The sequence below is a fragment of the Hirsutella rhossiliensis genome (assembly GCF_020360975.1).
Source record: "Hirsutella rhossiliensis strain HR02 chromosome Unknown scaffold00008, whole genome shotgun sequence".
NCBI lineage: Eukaryota > Fungi > Ascomycota > Sordariomycetes > Hypocreales > Ophiocordycipitaceae > Hirsutella > Hirsutella rhossiliensis.
The window spans coordinates 956,393-973,810 of NW_025408674.1; the positions used below are offsets into that span (position 1 = coordinate 956,393).

General features: G+C 58.3%; 1 protein-coding gene across 1 annotated transcript; it reads left to right on the forward strand.

The window, feature by feature from the left end:
• Window positions 1-8,067: 8,067 nt before the first annotated feature.
• On the forward strand, window positions 8,068-12,972 carry HRG_07382 (PIF1-like helicase domain-containing protein; the record flags this gene model as incomplete). Its single annotated transcript, XM_044865853.1, has 13 exons — window positions 8,068-8,314; window positions 8,367-8,504; window positions 8,794-9,386; window positions 9,686-9,760; window positions 9,832-9,940; window positions 10,006-10,238; window positions 10,385-10,476; window positions 10,538-11,084; window positions 11,341-11,427; window positions 11,647-12,083; window positions 12,149-12,526; window positions 12,581-12,626; window positions 12,754-12,972. The coding sequence occupies 13 exons, from the start codon at window positions 8,068-8,070 to the stop codon at window positions 12,970-12,972; spliced, it is 3,201 nt and encodes a 1,066-aa protein (XP_044718817.1).
• Window positions 12,973-17,418: the final 4,446 nt, after the last annotated feature.

Below are 17,418 nucleotides of genomic sequence, written 5' to 3' on the forward strand. Positions count from 1 at the left end.
AAGGCTTTGGCGTTATGCTCTAAGGCAAGTCAGGAAACTAAAGAGACGAAATGTTCTTGCTTCCGCTACCCCCTGTGACGGACTTGACCCCCACATTGAGCACCGTCGCACCCCGTTTGCAGACATGACCCACATGTTTGTTCAGCCACGGCTCACACCTACGGAAGACATATTTAGGGAGAGGACACCCAGCTGTATTGTTCTGTTCTCCTTTTTCTTCTTCAGAGCAGAATCTTCGTAATAGAGTCCACAGGCTTTTGGCTCAGTCCGTGACCGTCACGGGAGGGCTTGCTGAGCGCCGATCCTCGAGAGGACGATAATATTGAAGGCGGTAGAGTGCGCATGCCGATGCTCATCGGTGCCAGCGCGCTTCGAAAAGAAACAGCTTTAGAAACAAATACATATATATGCAAGTATATCATCATTTCCTTGCGGCTCCGATGTATTGTCTACCTATTGCTCAATAACAATTGTAAGAACGATATGTCCGGATCTGTCGTGGTCCTTGTCTCTCGCATCTCCTCCACGGCTCTTTTTTAGGCGGTCCGCTTTCAGCCGTCCATAAACTCGCTCTAGTCTGTGGAAGGAGCCCCTTGCCATACGGACCATGCTGATACGGCGGTTTGTGGATCGGAGGAGGATGTTGAAGACCAGGAAACAAAAGACCGGATGCGTAGCAAATCGACCCCCGTGTCCAGGGTTGTTTCTGATACGCGATCCACGATATCGCAAGTTTTCAAAGCTATCGGATAATATCGTATCGCGAGGATCGATATCACGTATCGCATAACTTATGCGATAAAAGCTTGCAAAGATGCCATGATACGTTAAGTCCGCTTTCCATATTTGAGACACCTGCAAAGCTGCAGCCGAGAGCGAGCGAGTCCCCGAAGGATATCGTCGTAACGAAAAGAGATAAAATCGTAAGTGACTGGTCTGAGAGAGACACCAGGGTCGTTAAACAGTTAGGAGTTATGTCGAGAAGAAGGTCCGAACGAGTTGAGGTCTCTAGGTCTCTCTAGGTAATACAGCTTGAAACCAGGTAAGAAGGGAAGTCTGCAGACTGTTCTTTCTTCTTCCTGGACCACTGAGGGGTCCGGAGGATCTCCTATTCGAACGGGGACCCTTTGAGGAGTCCGGCATAGCTATTACTGGCTCGGGGACCTCGAGAGACTGAACTATCGATCTCATAGCTAGCAGAGCTATTCGATCGGGGAGATGGAGCTGATGTTGCCGACGTAGATGACTTACGTGGCCTTCAGTAAGTGGTAAGAAGTGCCCTCTTCCTGATAGAATGTATACTATACCTGAAAACGGGATATCAACTTGGGAGAAGCTCGGAGGGATATAAAAGGGGCTGTATGGACGGGAAAGGAGGCAACCGGGGAGAGAGGGATTAACACAACATCTGATCGTATGATACTCGACCTTCAAAAAGTCCCTTTATCCACGTTTATGCCCACTTTTGCTCTCTCCTTCGCGAGAAGTTAATGTATTTTCGCTCGAGACTGAAAACTGAAGTGTCCGTAGGCGCTGGATCGGCGGCTGACAGGCCGTAGGGGTCTGAAACCAGCCAATCCGCCAATTATTCAGTCCGAAGGACTTCTAAAATACTGCGTCACACCTTGCACTTCAGGGATGTGGTGCAAGGCGTACAATCAGCCGAAGGCTGCGAGTCTGGCCAACAGTCAACCAGTCACCGAACAATCAGTACAGTATCTACAATCATACACTTCATTTGTGCCTTGGAAAGCGTCGTTCTTGTTGCGGGTAGCATCAAGTAGAGTTACGTAGACCCGTGGCCTATCTTGTATGGATTCTGGGTGAGAACCTGTCGTTTGCGAAGTTGCTGATCCCTCATTTTCATCTTAATTCCTTCTTCCAGCGGCGACGCATAAGTCAGGTGATTGCGGTCAAACGGGGCATCCAGCATCAGACCCTGCAGCGTTTTCACACGCGAGATGGCGACGTAGCTCAAACCGGTCTAAAAGTCACGGCAGGACAGATCCGTCACGATCATGTCTTCGGTGATGCTCTGCGACTTGTGAACTGTAATGGCGTAGCATAAATGGCGTAGCATACGATCAGGGCAAACTGCGTACGAGTGCAGAGTGTTGGCCCAAGAGGAAGTCCTCTCCACTAGTAGAATCGGCACAACCTTCCTGCCATCGGCGGTGGTCGGGAATACCGGCCCCATGTACTTATCAAACTCCATCATGATCACGCAGGAAGGGTCTTGCATGGGGTCAGCTCCAGGCGCCCAGGCGATATCGTACACTGTACCACGTGCGCCGTTGCAGAGGCCAACTGGCTGCCAAAGGTTGGACGTCAGCATCAGACGGGCGCCAACGCATACGGGACTCTGCTTCGCAAGGTTGCCTGCCTTGTCGTCAGGAGCAGCAGCAGCACCGGCACCAACGCTCATAGCCATGACCTGGATGACAGGCCGGCCTAGGCGGTCGAGGTGGTAGTTGTTATACTCGTTAACCCTGTCTTTCGTGGCGTATACTCGTAGGGGATTGACGAACATGGCCGCCTCCTGATTGTCCAGCTTCGTCTGCACGCGGCTGGAGAGGAGCTTCCAGGACTCCTGGAATAGACGGTGCAGTCGCAATTGATCGAGGGCCGTGCGAAATGTGCCCCTTCTGTTCTTTGCCGCGCTGACGCTGGGCAACCGTCAAGAAAACCGTCTTGTCGAAGCGTCGATGTGCATTCCTGCCCTTGATCTCTACTCCTTGCACCTCCTTGTCGTAATAAAGACGCTTCTGCAGCACAGGGGAACTGAAAGAAGTCGCCAAGCAGGAGGATATTTAGACCACTAATGAACTCTCGTGATCCATGCCTGTGCAAAGAGAGCGTGGGCTTGGTTGTGAGAGAATTTTTCCATGGCTAAGAGCCGCGCAGCAAATAAAGGAGCAGCTGAGAAAGGAGCAGCTGAGAAATTAGTGGCTTCCCGATACCCACTTATCTACTGACACCGGCCAATCCAGCCTACTTTAGAGCCCTGCCATACAAATTATCGGCCAATCAGATCTGGAAAAACTTATAATCCCTGTCTGGACCAAACCCTCATACGAGAGGAAGGCTCGCCAGCCGCGGCTCGCGCAAAGAAGCCTTTCGGAACGAAATTTGGCGACAAGAGAACCGGAGAAGAGTTGGCTACAGAAGAGAGAGAGAGAGTTGGCGACAGTAGATAGGAGACAGGAAGAAGAGTGAGGTCGAGATACGAGACACGGCGAGAGACGTAGAGCATTATCGTGAGTGAAACCGAGACAGAGCGTCGGGAAGGCAGGCTAGGCCGCTGGAGGAAAATTTGGTTTAAAAAGGCGCAAACTCAAAGGGCGTGGAGAGACGGCAGGGTTGAAGAGAGATGTGAGTGGGTAATGCATGTCTGGGCGAGTGGAAGGCTCGGAAAATTTACATGTGCTACCGGTATAAGTCGTAGGTATAAACAGAATAAGGAGTATATCTTAGAAGTTTTGACTTGATCGTCTTCATGAAAAGGAGAACAAGAAGAGAAGAGAATGTGCTATTCGAGCCTTTGGCAGTTGATTTTGAGGATGATGAGACATGTTGTCATGTTGTATTGTTTCGTTTGATGCTTTAAAGTTCAGAGAATATTCTTGGGCGGACGTCGGGCGCGCAGTGGTCGGGAAGATATCGACGCGGGAGGTCTGATAGAGCCAGAGGCGGATGTGTCTTGGTGATTGACCTGTTCGGTGTCCGTCTCTGACTCTGCGGGTCTTCCGGGGACAGAAAGGAGGAGGTATCGGATTTGGGGGAGTCTTGACCGTCACAGTCGGTGATTATGGTGGAAGTTTCGGGAGAAAGTCGCGGTCTCTTGGTTGGGGTTTGGTAGGGATCGGGCAATGACCGACTTGATGCCAGCATAAGGATCGACTGGGCCAGAAGCATGCGGCGTGGGGGAGGCGGGGCTTTGGGCGGCCTTGGGTTTCTTCGTAGAGGTAAACCTGGCCAACGCAACGCTATAGTCCGAGGGATTGCCGACCGCGCTCTTGGGTGTCGTCGGCAGTAGTTGTGTTGCAGAAGCCTGGTCGGACATGGCCTTGTCGTGGAAAGTCCACGTGTCGGGGACGACGATGAAGATATGGTCTTGGTCGAAAGCCGGGGCATGTTTCATGATCTGGTGATCCAGTAAGCCGGCGATTTTGCCCGTACAGGTGAAGAGAGCGTTCGACTGGAACTGGCTGTCGCGCCTCTCGGTCATCTTCTTGCATAGGAGGTCCAAGGATTAGCGTGAATGGGGAAGATGACGAAAACTTGGAAGGGTGAAAGCCCTTGAAGGGGTTTTGCCGGGAATCCCAGGACAAATAAAGGTGGAGAGCTGGACAAAGCCGCAGCAGCTCAGCTGGGTGTCGTCAAGGGCCGCAGCCGAGTTTCCATGCAGGAGGTCGCGGCCGGAGCCGATGACAGGTCCCGTGAAGGAGACAATGGGTTGTATCGTTGGGAAAGTATCCACCGAGCTGAGGGTGCGAGTGACAATTCTATGGATATCGTCAGGGAGGGCAGTGGCGACAGAGAGATTTGGAGCATAGACTCACGGTTGGTAGCTGTGATCGCGGACTATAAGCGCGGGGACGGTGTATTCTGTGATGTTATCATCGTCCGACTCAAGCCATCACGTCGCTCGATTTCCCACGTCAGGGCAAAGGATGAACACGGCCGACCATGAAGAACCATTGCTCGGTCCATTCCGAGGAGATTATCTGTTGGTTGTATATGGAAATATTAAGGCTGAAGAAGATGCAGGTCGATGGATTGCCAGTATCTGACCGGATTGCTGCATACCCGGAGTCGACAGCCATGAGGGCGTGGGAAGGAAGACCTCGCTAGGGTTTCTGCGTTGAGCCCTTTGACACGATGCTCATTCTGGTAGGCGAACCTAGACGGGCAGCCGGGCTGGACAAAGGCCATCATGGACATGTCGGCGCCAGCATTTTTCTGGCTGTCAAGAGGTTGCCGCGGGGAGGACGAGGTATCGACGTTGAGCTGGGAGGCCGACATCGTGAGAACATGGCAGATGTAGTCACCGTGGAAGTGTAAATGAGGGGTTACGCAGAGTGGAGGTGGGCATCCTATAAAGCAGGTTTTCTTGCTGCTCGAAAGAGGGCTCGCGGCTAGGGTCGGGGAGACTTAAGAGTCAGAGAATGCTACCTAGGTGATAGATTAGAAGCGGGGGTATGCGGGAATGAGCTGGCGAGGTTCTTGAACAGTCTCGACCATCTGGTTCTATGGTCGTGAGTGAAGTAGGGAGCCGGGGGTTGGAAGTTGAGTAGGGGTGATGGCTATGTCGCGAGAAGTTGGAGGTCGGCGAACGGTAAGGTTAGTGTGGGTAAGTCTGCGGAGAAAGAAAGTCCAGCAGTACCCTTCGGTGTCATCGTTGCATGGAGTAGATAGCAAAGGCGACAATAACGAATGAGAGTGAAGGAAAGAAAGAGGTTATGGTAGTATTGCAGGGGTCCCTTTGACGGTCGTCGGTAGTTGGATGGGCATTGCGTGCGGCTGAGCGAGGCGGGTGCCGACCGTGTCGAGTCCACTATTGGGACACGGTGAAGTCGGATATAGGGGACGAGCTGAGGAGGAGGATGCGAGTTGGTCACGAGAACTCTCAAGAGGGTTTGCAAGTCGAGACTCCGGTGGCTAGCGACTACAAGAGGACAGGCAGGGGGATCCTGGCTGTCGCTTTAGCATGAAGGCCGTTGATGCGACGTTGGTGGTGGCGAGGGAGCAAACCTAGCCGGGTAGTCCGGTTGCACGAGGGACACCGTGGACATGTTATCGCCGGCAGCCTTTTGGCTGTTGCTCGACGAGGTGGAGTGGCAGATATTGATGGAGCAACTGATGCGCAAGGTGGGTGGGACGGCGTTGGAAGGGCCGGAGAGTATGGTTGGAAGTGTGCGGCGGGCGGTTGGCGCGGCCACCCCATGTGCCGGAGGTCGGCAGTAGCCAGGATTCGCTGGAGTGCGCAAAGAGAGCACGGCGATGGAAGGGTCGCTTTTGGCAAAGCCGGGGTAGCAGGTCGCACGTGGAGACCAGGCGAGGCCGGGACGGTGGACGCACATAGATAGGCATGGTAAATGGGGGATTACAAAGGGGTAGTAGTATTGCATCGCTTCGGTACCATAGGCAAGCATTATAAGGGAAGAAACGCCACGGCCATGAGAGTAGTGATCGTTAGGAAGCTTCCCACTCGGGAGAAATAGTGTACGCCAAGAAGCGAGATTATCCAAGTGGAAGTGCTCCGGAGCCAAAACTTTCTAGCCTGTTGCCAATCCACGCTAGTCGACGTCGAGGAGGCAGTAGCATGGCGGACAGTCCTGCAGGGAAGCTAGGCGAGGCGGCCGCTCACCGTGGAGCCTGTTCGTTGTCAGTCGAGGATGGAGAAGAGGGTAGGAACGGGGGAGTGCCTGTTTCGGGGTGCGGAGATGATACAGGGGCAACTCCCGAGAAGGGGCACGGAGCACGGGAGACAAGGTTGGGGCGGTTCGGGAGATACAGATCAGTGGCGAATGAAGCATTAACGTTCCGGCTGATTCAGCCTAAGCAGTCTGCGGTCGAAGAAACCGCATGGAGAAAGCATGCAGAGGCGATCGCAAAGTCACTGCCGAGAAGACCGCCGCGAGGCGGTTTGCGGTCAAGCAGAGCACGGAAGTCCTGTAATTTGGTCAGCAGCGGAAATTCCGCGCAACGTCAGTCACCGAGTCCGCTTCCGAGGTTCGTGTTGCCTACAGAACGTGGAGACCAGGGGCAGTGGGCTCTAACAGTCCACCCTTCATCGGCCGTTTTGCCCCAGGAGAGGGGTCCTGAAGGTGACGGGCAGGGAGATAAGGCGGCGACCGGCGGTGTCCCGGGTGTTCGTTCGAAAGGGACCGACGCTCCGACCTATCCAGCCCAAGGATACGACTTTCCAAGACCTAAGACGAACGGCGCAATTTGCAGCATCGATTGCATGGGGTTTGCCCAAGCCCGTCGGGGACCGGTTCGGCGGCCAAGGGCACAGGTGGGTGTGGACGATGGCGCAGCAGAGGCAGCGGACGGCTGCTGCGCGGACAGAGGCAGTCCCGGAGGCGGAGAAGAGAGCCCGTCTTCCTAGCCGGGATGGGCGCCCGATAAAACAGGTCCGAAGTGGAATCGGAAGGCATAGGGGACGGAGCTGCAGGCCGAAGACCTGGCGAGTGTGCTGCGCTTTTGGAGGAAGACTTTGCCTTGAAGGAGAGATTGTCTAACGATCAGACGTGGTGCACGCCAATACCGCTCGAGAGGAAGGTGTCGACGGTGCGAGACTTCTATCAGGCGTTCCACGATGCGAGCACGTTGCCGATACGGACCTGCATGGCAGCTACCGCAAGTGTACGAGAGGAGAGTTGAGGGAGATTACATGGGATCATTGGCTGTCAAGTTGCGTACCAAAGGGCGGCCGCTCACCATTTTCATGCCGGAGTTGCTTTCCTGAGGGCGAGTCCGTGTCGGTGTGCGCCGAGTGTGGCCGATGCCTGGCGCGCAGGAGCCTGTCGCCGGCGATCCACCTTCACAGTCGCCTTGGCTGCGAGCACATGTTCCCGATGAGCTCAAGGGACTGACGCCGGTCGAAGAGAAGCTCATCTCGCTGAACTCATGTTACGGGTTTGTCACGAGATATAGCATTCCGGGCGGGCAGAGGCAGAGCGTGAAGTATCCGAGGCATGTCAGGGCCACATCACGGTGTTTCCGAACAATGTGCAGGAGCTGGCCACCAAAGTGCTCCCGCACCCCTTTGCAAGCACTGGACGAGATCCACATCTCGTGGCAGGGCGCGGAGAAGCCGGCACCGAGCGACCTGTCGAGTCTCTTGTCGGTGAGGCGGCGGGTGGTCGAGAGGGCCCTTGTCTGGCTGAAGCGGAACAACCCCCACTACGCCGAGATCGAGATCGACGCGGCGGAGATGGAGAGCTGGGGAGACTCGATACACGGGTACCGTCGTCGGTGTGCGATCGTATGGAGCGGAACGAGCCGTCTGGGTGGGAGAAAGCGCGGACGGCGCACGTTGTGCCGCCCACGGAACGCGCCATGGACGAGGAGGGGCCGGTGGAGATCGAGGAGCTCTTCGCCCTGCTCAACCAAGGACAAGAAGCCGGCGGCCAGGGTGAAGGTCACGGGCCCAACGGAGAAGGCGCGGTTCGCGATGGAAGTGACGCCTGCCCCGACCAGAACGTTCCAGCGATCAACGAGGTGACGTCTTCTGGCATGTTCGCGCTCGACGGACCGCCAGACGTCGCGGACGTGGAGAAGCTGCAGTTTGCCTGTGACGCTGTTGGTGAAGGTGCCGACGACGGCCGTGCGGGCCCGAGCGTGGGTCGGGTCCCTAGCCGGGGTTCGGGGCGTGGCGACGGTGGTTGTGAGCCATACATCCGGGTTTCGCGGGGGTGAGTTTACCGATTCCTTTGAGGCGTCCTTCTTTGCCAGGACGTTCCCGACCCTGTTCCCATTTGGCGTTGGGGACCAAGGCTGGTTGAAGAGACCATGGTCGACGCGGGAAGGTCACGGCCAACTTGCGAGGCAGGGCTGTCGAGGCAGAGGCGGCCGCGGAGACCCCGTATCGTCTCGAAGCTTGAACCTTCAGGCGTGGGCCGAGATCGTGCTCCGGCGCCATGGTGGTCGATTTGCACTGCACCACATCTTCGCATTTCTCGTCTTCAACATGGGGTGCGGTCGAGGAACCGCCGGGTCAGCATGTTGAGTGTGGGAGGAAGAACTTCCGCAAGGTAGAGCGCATCGTGCGTCTGATGACCACAGAAAGGCTAGCGGCGGCGAGGGTCGAGTTGGAGAGCTCGGGTAAGACGACCGATGGTGACGTGAAGGAGCTTCTCAGGAGCCTCTCGCTTTACGGCCACCGGCAGCCCATGTCGAGAGAGGTCCGTCTCAATATGCGGCGGAAAATCCAGTCGCTCATCGTCGGATATGGCGTGCCGGCCATCTGGTTCACCATCAACCCGAACGACATTACGAACCCGGTGAAGCTGCGACTGGCGGCATACCGCACACGCGATCCCGACGCGGCCGAGGAGTTCTTAGAAGGCCTTGGGGATGCGTATAAGCGGGCACGGCTGGCGATATCGGATCCCATGAGCTCGGCCGTGTTCTTCCACCGCGAGATGAAGCTGTTCTTCGATCATTACGTGAAGGTCGGTGAAGAGTCGGTATTCGGGCGCATCGGCAAATACTATGGCGCCGTGGAGACGAACGAACGAGGGGCGCTTCATGTTCACGGCTTGCTCTGGCTGCACGGGAACGCGCATCTCAGCTCGATGCTTGCCGACATCCACGGGGAGGATCAGGCGGCGTATCGCGAGCGAATCGTCCGATACATCGATAGCGTCTTCTCAGAGGTAAGAATGCCTACCTAAGATGTGCCACCGGGAGCCTGAAGTACTCTTCTGATGGCCAAGTGGGGCCGGGTTGACGTGCAAGGCAGGATCTGACCAGGAAAGTTTTGCGCCGTGCAAGCGGAGCGATCTGTGACGGGCGGTATTGGTTCCCTGCTGGACAACGCCGCGCAGTTCTCGGCCGCGTTTATCGAGGAGGCCAACTTCTGTGCCGGCGCGACGCAGGTGCACACGCATAGCCCGACCTGTGTGAAGTATTCCTTGGGCAAAGGAGGGCGGAAAGGGACCTCTGCCGGTTCAAGGCGCCATGGAGGTTAGTCGACAAGACCGCCCTCACGGCAGACGGGGTGCTGCAGATCCGGAGGACACACAGCATGGTCAATCGATGGAACGAGGCTATTGCTGTCGGGCCCGGCACAACCATGATATTTCCTTCATTGCGACGCAGCGCAAGACAATGGCCCTCATCTATTATGTCACGAACTACGCGACCAAGGTGGAGGACCCGGTGTGGAAGCGTGTGGCGGCCGCGGCCGAGCTCCTGGCCGCCTCAACAGGTGATGGCACGGCCAACGGAGGGCGGGACGGTGGCGGAGACGCTGCCACCGATGACCCTGTCAAGGGAACAGGACGCGACAGTTCCTGATGAGAGTGGCGAACCGCGTGTTCACGGAGCGTCCGCTATCACAGGTCGAGGTCGTCGCTCACCTTCTCGGATATCCGGCCGAGTTCACCGACAGCAGCGCGTGGGCGTACCTGAACTGTTCTCTGCTGTACTGGGAAGTCTTTCGGCGATGGCGGCATCTCCGAGAAGCCAGTGGCGCTGCGGCTACGGATGACACCTTGGATGAGTCGGTCGTCGTCGAAGAAGAAGGCCTGAGAATCTCCCACGTCGAGGCGTACCAGCACCGAACTGAAACGCATCGGCAACGACGAGAGCTGGGCGGCTTGGGGAGATGTCTTTCGAGGATGGATGGGCGCCGGGACGACGCTGGGTTCAGGTGCTCAGGCGGCCGGGCAAGCACGCTACCGTCTGCCTCGACGGCTACCTGAGCAAGGACTTCACCTACGATGACGAGTCGTGCTACCGGAGGTGTGTATGGCAACTGCTCTGTCAGCGGGCATTATCGGAGAGGCTAACCCACCCCCTGAAGGGCAGCCGTGCAGCATCTTGCGCTGTTCGTGCCGTGGGAGTCCTTCCTGGGCGAAGGAACAGGTGAGATCAACAGCATCTGGGCGCGGGCTCGAGACGCTATGGCCCCGAGAATATCATGTCTCGTCGACAACGTGCAGCTGCTTCGACGATCCGCCGAAGACGCAAAACGCGACGCCAAGCAATGGGCAGCCTCGTCCGGCGATGGCGACCCGACGGTCGCACACGTCGAGGAGGGTGGAGCAGGCGAGGCGGGCGCGGAGTCTGCAGCGACATATCAGCCCAACAGCATCGGAGACGCAACGCGGCTCATCGACGTCGTCCGAGGTGCAGTGGGAGCGAATCAGGTGACGGCCAAGTCGCCGGAGCTCATGGCAATGATACAGCAGCTCTGTCGGTTTCAGCAATCGGCGCTGCGCTCGACGGCCGAGCTCGAGGCCACGGCGCTGATCGAACGAGGGGAGAGGCGGTTAAGCATGCCAGGGCGGGTATTTTCCGGGGCCGCACTACCGCCGCAGGATCAGGTCAAGGCTATCAAGTCGCAGCAGGTAAGTGCCTCGAAGGAGAGGGAGAGGATGATCCAAGGGATACAAAGCACGCCCGCCGCCTGGGAAAGCGATCGCCGCGCAGCGTTGCGAAGGGTGATGACCGGTTTCGGGAGGACGAGGTCGAAATGACGATGGCCGACTCGACGAGACCGCTATCGACGCAGGGGCGGGAATGGACGTTCAGTTTGGCCCATCAACCTCCTTCCTCGCGGCGGGCAAGGTGTTGGCAACACGGCTGACGCTGAACAAGAGGCAGTCCATCGCTTTTCTGATAATATGCCGCCAGCTCGATTTGATGCAGCAGACCGACGGGGCGATGCCTGCCAGCTGCGCCAGTTCGTCGGTGGCGAGGGCGGTACCGGCAAGTCGCGAATCATCGAGGCACTCGTCGAGCTGTTCAGTAAAAGAGCCTTTCGAATCGTCTGCTGATCACGGCGACGTCGGGGACTGCGGCGGCGCGGATCAACGGCATCACGATCCACCCGCCTGCGGGTTCACTAAAGACCAAGGGGCGGGGGCGCGAACATGGTCAAAGACCTTGACGGTGCGGCTGCCGAAACAGGCGGAGCGGTTCATCCACGGCCAGTCTCGAATGGATTGGCAGGAGAAGGATGTGCTCGTCATCGACGAGGTGAGCATGCTCGGGGCGCGGACGCTGCACGCCGTGAACGAGCGGCTTCGCCGGCTTCGCGGATCGCGGCAAGATTTCGGGGGGATCCCCATCGTCCTCTTCTGCGGAGATTTTCAGCAGTTCCGGCCGGTCCAAGAGAGGTCGATCGTCCTGCCTAGCGCGGCCATCTCGTGGGACGTAGACAACTCGTTCAAGGCCGAGCAGCGTCACCAGCACGACAAAGCGCACGCACTGTGGAAGAGGTTCACGACGGTCGTCATGCTGGACGAGCAGATGCGCGCCGCCGGCGACCCGGAGCTGCAGAGGCTGCTGAAGCGGATCCGTCTAGGCGTGCAGGATCGGACGGATCTAAACCTCCTCAACTCAAGGTGCTACCGGGAGGAAGGCGGATCCCTTGGGAGACGGGCATCACCGTGGTGACGCCGCTCAATAGGAATCGGTGGAACCTGAACATGGAGGCGAGCCTGGCGTTCCGGGTCCAGCAGCGGTCGACGATGCGCATTTTCATCTCCGAGCACAAGTGGAAGGAGGAGCTGCCGACGGAGGAAGAGGCGATCATGATACTCAACCAGGGCGACGATAGCGCGATCCCGGTGCCGGCCGTCTTCATGTTCGTGGCCGGGATGCCCATCGTCGTGAACCACAACACCCACCAGGGGCTGAAGCTAGTGAACGGCGCGAGCTACTCGGCGGTGGAGGTCATTGTCGACAAGGCGTACCCGGGGCATCGGATCTCGGCCGATATGACGATCCACTTCGGCCGCCGGCGGGGATCATTCTCGAATCGGAGACGACGAGATATCTCCACTTCGTCGGGATGCCGCCGGGCACGATCTTGTTGACACCCATGACCGTTAAGATACAGTGCCAGCGAAAAAGGCCGTGGCAACGCAACGACGTCAGCCGAAAGGGTTTGCCGTGCGCAGCAGCGTTCGCGTGCACGGACTACAAGGTGCAGGGCAAAACGCTGGAGCGCGTGGCCCTCGAGCTGCGAGGACACGGACGACGAAGATGGATGGAACGGTGGTGCCCTCGCAGTGCGACCCGTACGGCCTGTACGTGCAGCTATCGCGCTGCCGAACTCTAGACGGCATCATGCTCGTGTCCAAGGTGCGGGACAGAGACTTGGTGGGCAACCGGGTCCCCGAGGAGATGACTGCCGCACAGGCCAGGCTCGAGGTACTGAGCGAGAGGACCGTTGAGGAGGCGTTGCGCTGGCTGGACGGTGATGCTGAAGAGTCAAGGCGGCCGCGCTAGGTGACGCGATGAAGAGTTCGGCAGGCGGGAAGAGTCGGCAGGCGGCAGACAGGGTGGGAGGCGCCTAGTGGTGGGATAAGGCACGCGAAAAGGCAACAGAAGCCGGGGGAAGGGCAGCGACCAACGAGGAGGGAGGCAAGGAGGGACCAATCACAAGGGACCAATCAAGGGGCGGAGAACTTTTGGGGGGAGAGGGCGGGGTCTGCGGGGCACGTTAGAAGGCCTTTCGTTCCTCAAGGCACTTATTCTGATTAATGTACGGGTAAGGCAACCCCGCACGGGTTGCGCAATAAGCCTTTCGGAACGAAGATTACGACCAGAGGGGAAGAGAAAGGAATAAACAGCAGCAGAGAGGCAGAAGGAATGGGGGGTGTAACAGTTCAGCAAGTTCAACTTAACTAGCTACCTAGTTAGAACGAATAAGCTAATAAGGACGAGAATATAGAGGTAAAGAGGAGGAAGGAAAAGGAGTTATACCTACGTCAAGAAGTAGGTCCAGTTGCATAAAGTTAGTCTAGGCCTAGCTCGTAATATATAGTAAAGGTAAGAAGGGGAGGGAAGGGAAGAGGGGGAAGTGGAGTTATAGTATCACGGGGCGGACTAGGCAACGAGGGAAGAACGATGTTGTCGGATACAGAGCTATGGACAGTATGCGAGGGCCGGGCATATATGTATGTGGCTATAGACACGTGGTGTGTAGAGGTACCTTAGTACCGTGAGATATAGACTAATAAGTAGGGGTAGCTTTTCTTATATTAATAGTATAGCGAGAGTATAGGCCTAGCTTATATAGTAACTAGGTTGTAGAGGTATATTATTTTGGAGAGTTTAGTAGATATCAAGTATAGATTCAGTGTTATTCAGATAGTAGGCTCATTTTTGCATGCGTTGGCGGAGGGGCCGGATGGGCGCGTCGCTAGTACTAGCGACGATAGAGTCAAGAAGGGAACCGGGCGCGGCGGCCAGGGCATGAGCGGGCGTGTCCCCGGGCGGCCTTGACGACGAGGCGGACTGCGGGGGTGAGGAGGAAGTGGCGGCGGAGCCAACAGTGCTCGAAGAGGAGGAAGGAAGCGAATGGTGCTGGTGCAAGGTGCGCGACCTCTTAATCGGGGAGTCGGCCACGGCCGAGCAGGCCCGCTTGGGCGGCGGCGTCACAGGCGCATCGGCAGGCGGCCCGGAGCCTTGGAAGGCGTGTGCGGCGCGGTCGAAGGCGGCGTAGCAAGCGAGTAGGAGGCGGCGCGGACGAGGTCAAACGCAGAGGAGGTGGAAGAGGTTGACGCCTCAGGGCTGGGCCAGCGGGGAAGCGGAGGCGGCAGCGGCGGAAGACCTATCATGGAAAGTCCAGCTATCCGGGACGACGACGAAGACGTAATCGCGGTCCGAGCCGGGCGGGACACACATCACGCCATGATCGAGAAGGCCGGCGACCTTGCCAGTGCAGGTAAACGGGATACCAGGCAGAAAGGAGAGGCGGACCTCTCGGCCAGCTTACACAGGACGAGCCAAGGGTTGGCATAGATGGGAAAGATGACAAAGACCTGAAAGGGGTGGTAGCCCTTGAAGGGAACCTTGTCCGGGACGCCAGGGCGATGTACGTCGATAGCTGGATTAGGCCGCAGCAGCGGAGCTGGTCGGTCCCAAGACCAGGAAGAAGATCGGCCTGCAGGAGGTCAAGTCCGAGCCGGCGACGACGCCGTGAAAGGAGACAACAGGAGGCGTCGAGGGGAAGTGGCCGTCGGGTGCCAAGGAGCGCGGGAGGACGCTTAGGGAAGAGATCAGCGGGGCGGCAAAGAGGACGGAGGGGAGGCTCACGGCTGGTAGCCCTGGTCGCGGACGACGAGGGCGGGCATCGTATAGAGGAGAGTCTCGCCGACGTCGGCCTCGAGACCGTCGCGGCGCTCGACCTCCCAGGCGAGGGCGTACGGATGGACGCGGCCGGACATAAAGAACCACTGCTCAGACCAATCCGAGTCGACGACCGGCTGGCCGTAGATTGAGAGATTCAAGCTAAAGAAGAGGGGGGAGACATCGTTATCATCCCCCGCTGCCCGGAGGGGAGCGTACTCGAGCGCCAGCAGCCACGAGGGGGCGGGAAGGAGGACGCGGGCAATGGCCTCGGCGTTGAGGCCCCTCACGCGGTGCTCGTCCTGGTGGGCGAACCTCACGGGGCAGTCGGGCTGGGCAAAGAACATCATGGTCAGCGCCGCCGGCGCCCTTATTGCCTGTAAGAGGCCTGCGAAGGTGCGGCGGAGAGTCGGTGGTAGGCGGCGTCATTATAGCCCTCTAGCAGGAAGTAAGTCAACAACAATAGGGGCAAGGGGGAAGCCATACATAGCTATATAGATCGCAAAGAAGCCTATATAGCGCGATACTGCATTAAGAAGCGCGGTAGGGTTAGGAGATTAGAAGATCGGATATAGGTTAAAGTCCTAGAGAAAAGAAGGCATAAAGGGTTAGCAGGGCAGGCCATATAGGGTCCCATATAGGTAATAGAGAAGACATAGATGAAAGCAACGAGAACAATAGGAAAGGATAGGAAAGATATAATCGGCGGTCTACTACGAGATTAAGGGGTCTTAATATATAAGCCATACGGCAGGGCTAAGCGTGAAGGGAAAGGTATAGCATTGTCTCTGATGCGTACGAGACATTGAACTAAAGGCGGGCACATAAGCGCCTAGGGACGGACCCAGACGTAGGCTATGGGGTCCTAGGAGAGAAGAGGGAAAGCGTGGCGCATAGAGCGTCAAGGACGAGAAGCCATTGGTAGGACCTACGTCTAGGGAACAGCCGAGGCCGCATCGGCCGCGGGTAGGGCAGTAGGCGTCAGTCGGTACGGACCGCAGACAGCTAGCGCGGGCATAATAGTAAGTAAGTAGCATATGTAAGACATGCTAAGTCGGGAGGCCGAGGGCATATAGATATGTGATTAAGAAGCATGTGTTATGTGGAAGGCATGGGCCGAGCGGGAGCATGGCGAAGAGAGGGGCTACACGCCAGCGGCCCGTATATGGAGAATGTTTGCCGAAGGAGGTGGTGGCATAGTAAGTAGGTAAGGCCAAGAGAGCGTACGCAGAGGTAGCAGCATCCATCACGATGAAGCCAGCCAGTACAGAAGCGCAGCACGGGGCTGAGAGCAGCGCAGGCCGAGCACGGGAGGCACCCAGAGCCCCATATATAGCAATGAGGTTCAGGCCGATCTCGGCGGCGCCGGTGCCCGGCGCGGAGGGTCGGCAGGTGGCGCATGAGAGGGCGTCAGGGCTGGTGCTGCCGAAGCGAAGGCGACGGGGCGGCCGGCCGGCGAGGAATCCAGGGGAGGGGACCGGCGCGGGGGAGGCAGGCACGACTAGGGCCACGGCGGGAAGGACGCCCCCAGGCACAAGCGACCAGGGGGCGATGGAAGGAAGACGGCGCCGTCGACACCGGAGACGAGGCGGAGGCGAAACGTAGAGAAGCCGGCGAAGGCGAGGTGGCCTCCTCACGCCGCCAAGCTCCGCCGAGGCGCCGCGGCCTGGCAGGAAGGAGGCCGGGGCGGCCAAGGCAGCAGCGGATCGACAGAAGCCAGCAGCCGCTGTTCCGGGATATCCAGCCGCGGCCGACATCGGGGGAGGCTCTAGCGACACAGCCATGGAGCGCGGCAGGCCCGGCCCTAGGTCCGGCGGCACGGCAAAGACAGCTTCAGAGGATACAGCCCTGGCCGGGGAGCGGGCCAGAGGGTGCCACGGGGGACGCGGCCGAGGGCGCAAAGCCCAGTGCAGAAATGAAAAGCCAACGCGCCGGTATAGTTCCCAAGCAGGCTCCCAGGGTCGGTCGACGGAGAGAGGTGGTTAACGTGATGTAGATGAGACGACGATGGGCCCGCCGCCCCCTGGACAGAGACAGAAGAGAAAGCGCAGCCCGGTTGGCAAAGAAATCGAGGCAAGACATGGCGGCCGCGCGTCAAGCATGGCCGGGCCGTCCCTAGGCCCCACGGCAAGTCAACAGGCGCCTCGGTGATCCTGCCTCGGCCAGTAGCCACGATGGAGAGCGCTATAGGGGACACGGCTGAGGTTGTAGGGCCTGGCGAGGCAATAGAAGGCCAACGCGCAGGTAAGACTATGAACGGTGCCAAGGTATATATATAGATGTCTAATCGGATATAGATGGGATGACGAGAGGCCCGCCACCTCGAGAGAGACAGAAGAGGAAGGGCAACGCCGCCAGCGGACAGACCGAGGCAAAACGGAGTCGCGGCGACCAGAGGCGGCCAAGGCCAAGGCAGATGCAGGCCGAGGACCTGGCGGACGTGCTGCGGGGCCTCGAAGAGGAGTTCGAGGCGGGAGAGAGGCTGGCCGGCGAGGGGGCGTGGTGGGCGGCGGTGCCGCGGGGAAGGGGGGGCAGGGAAGGGCGGGGGGTCTAGCGGGGGGTTCACGACGCCGGCACGCCACCGACCGCGACGCGCACGCC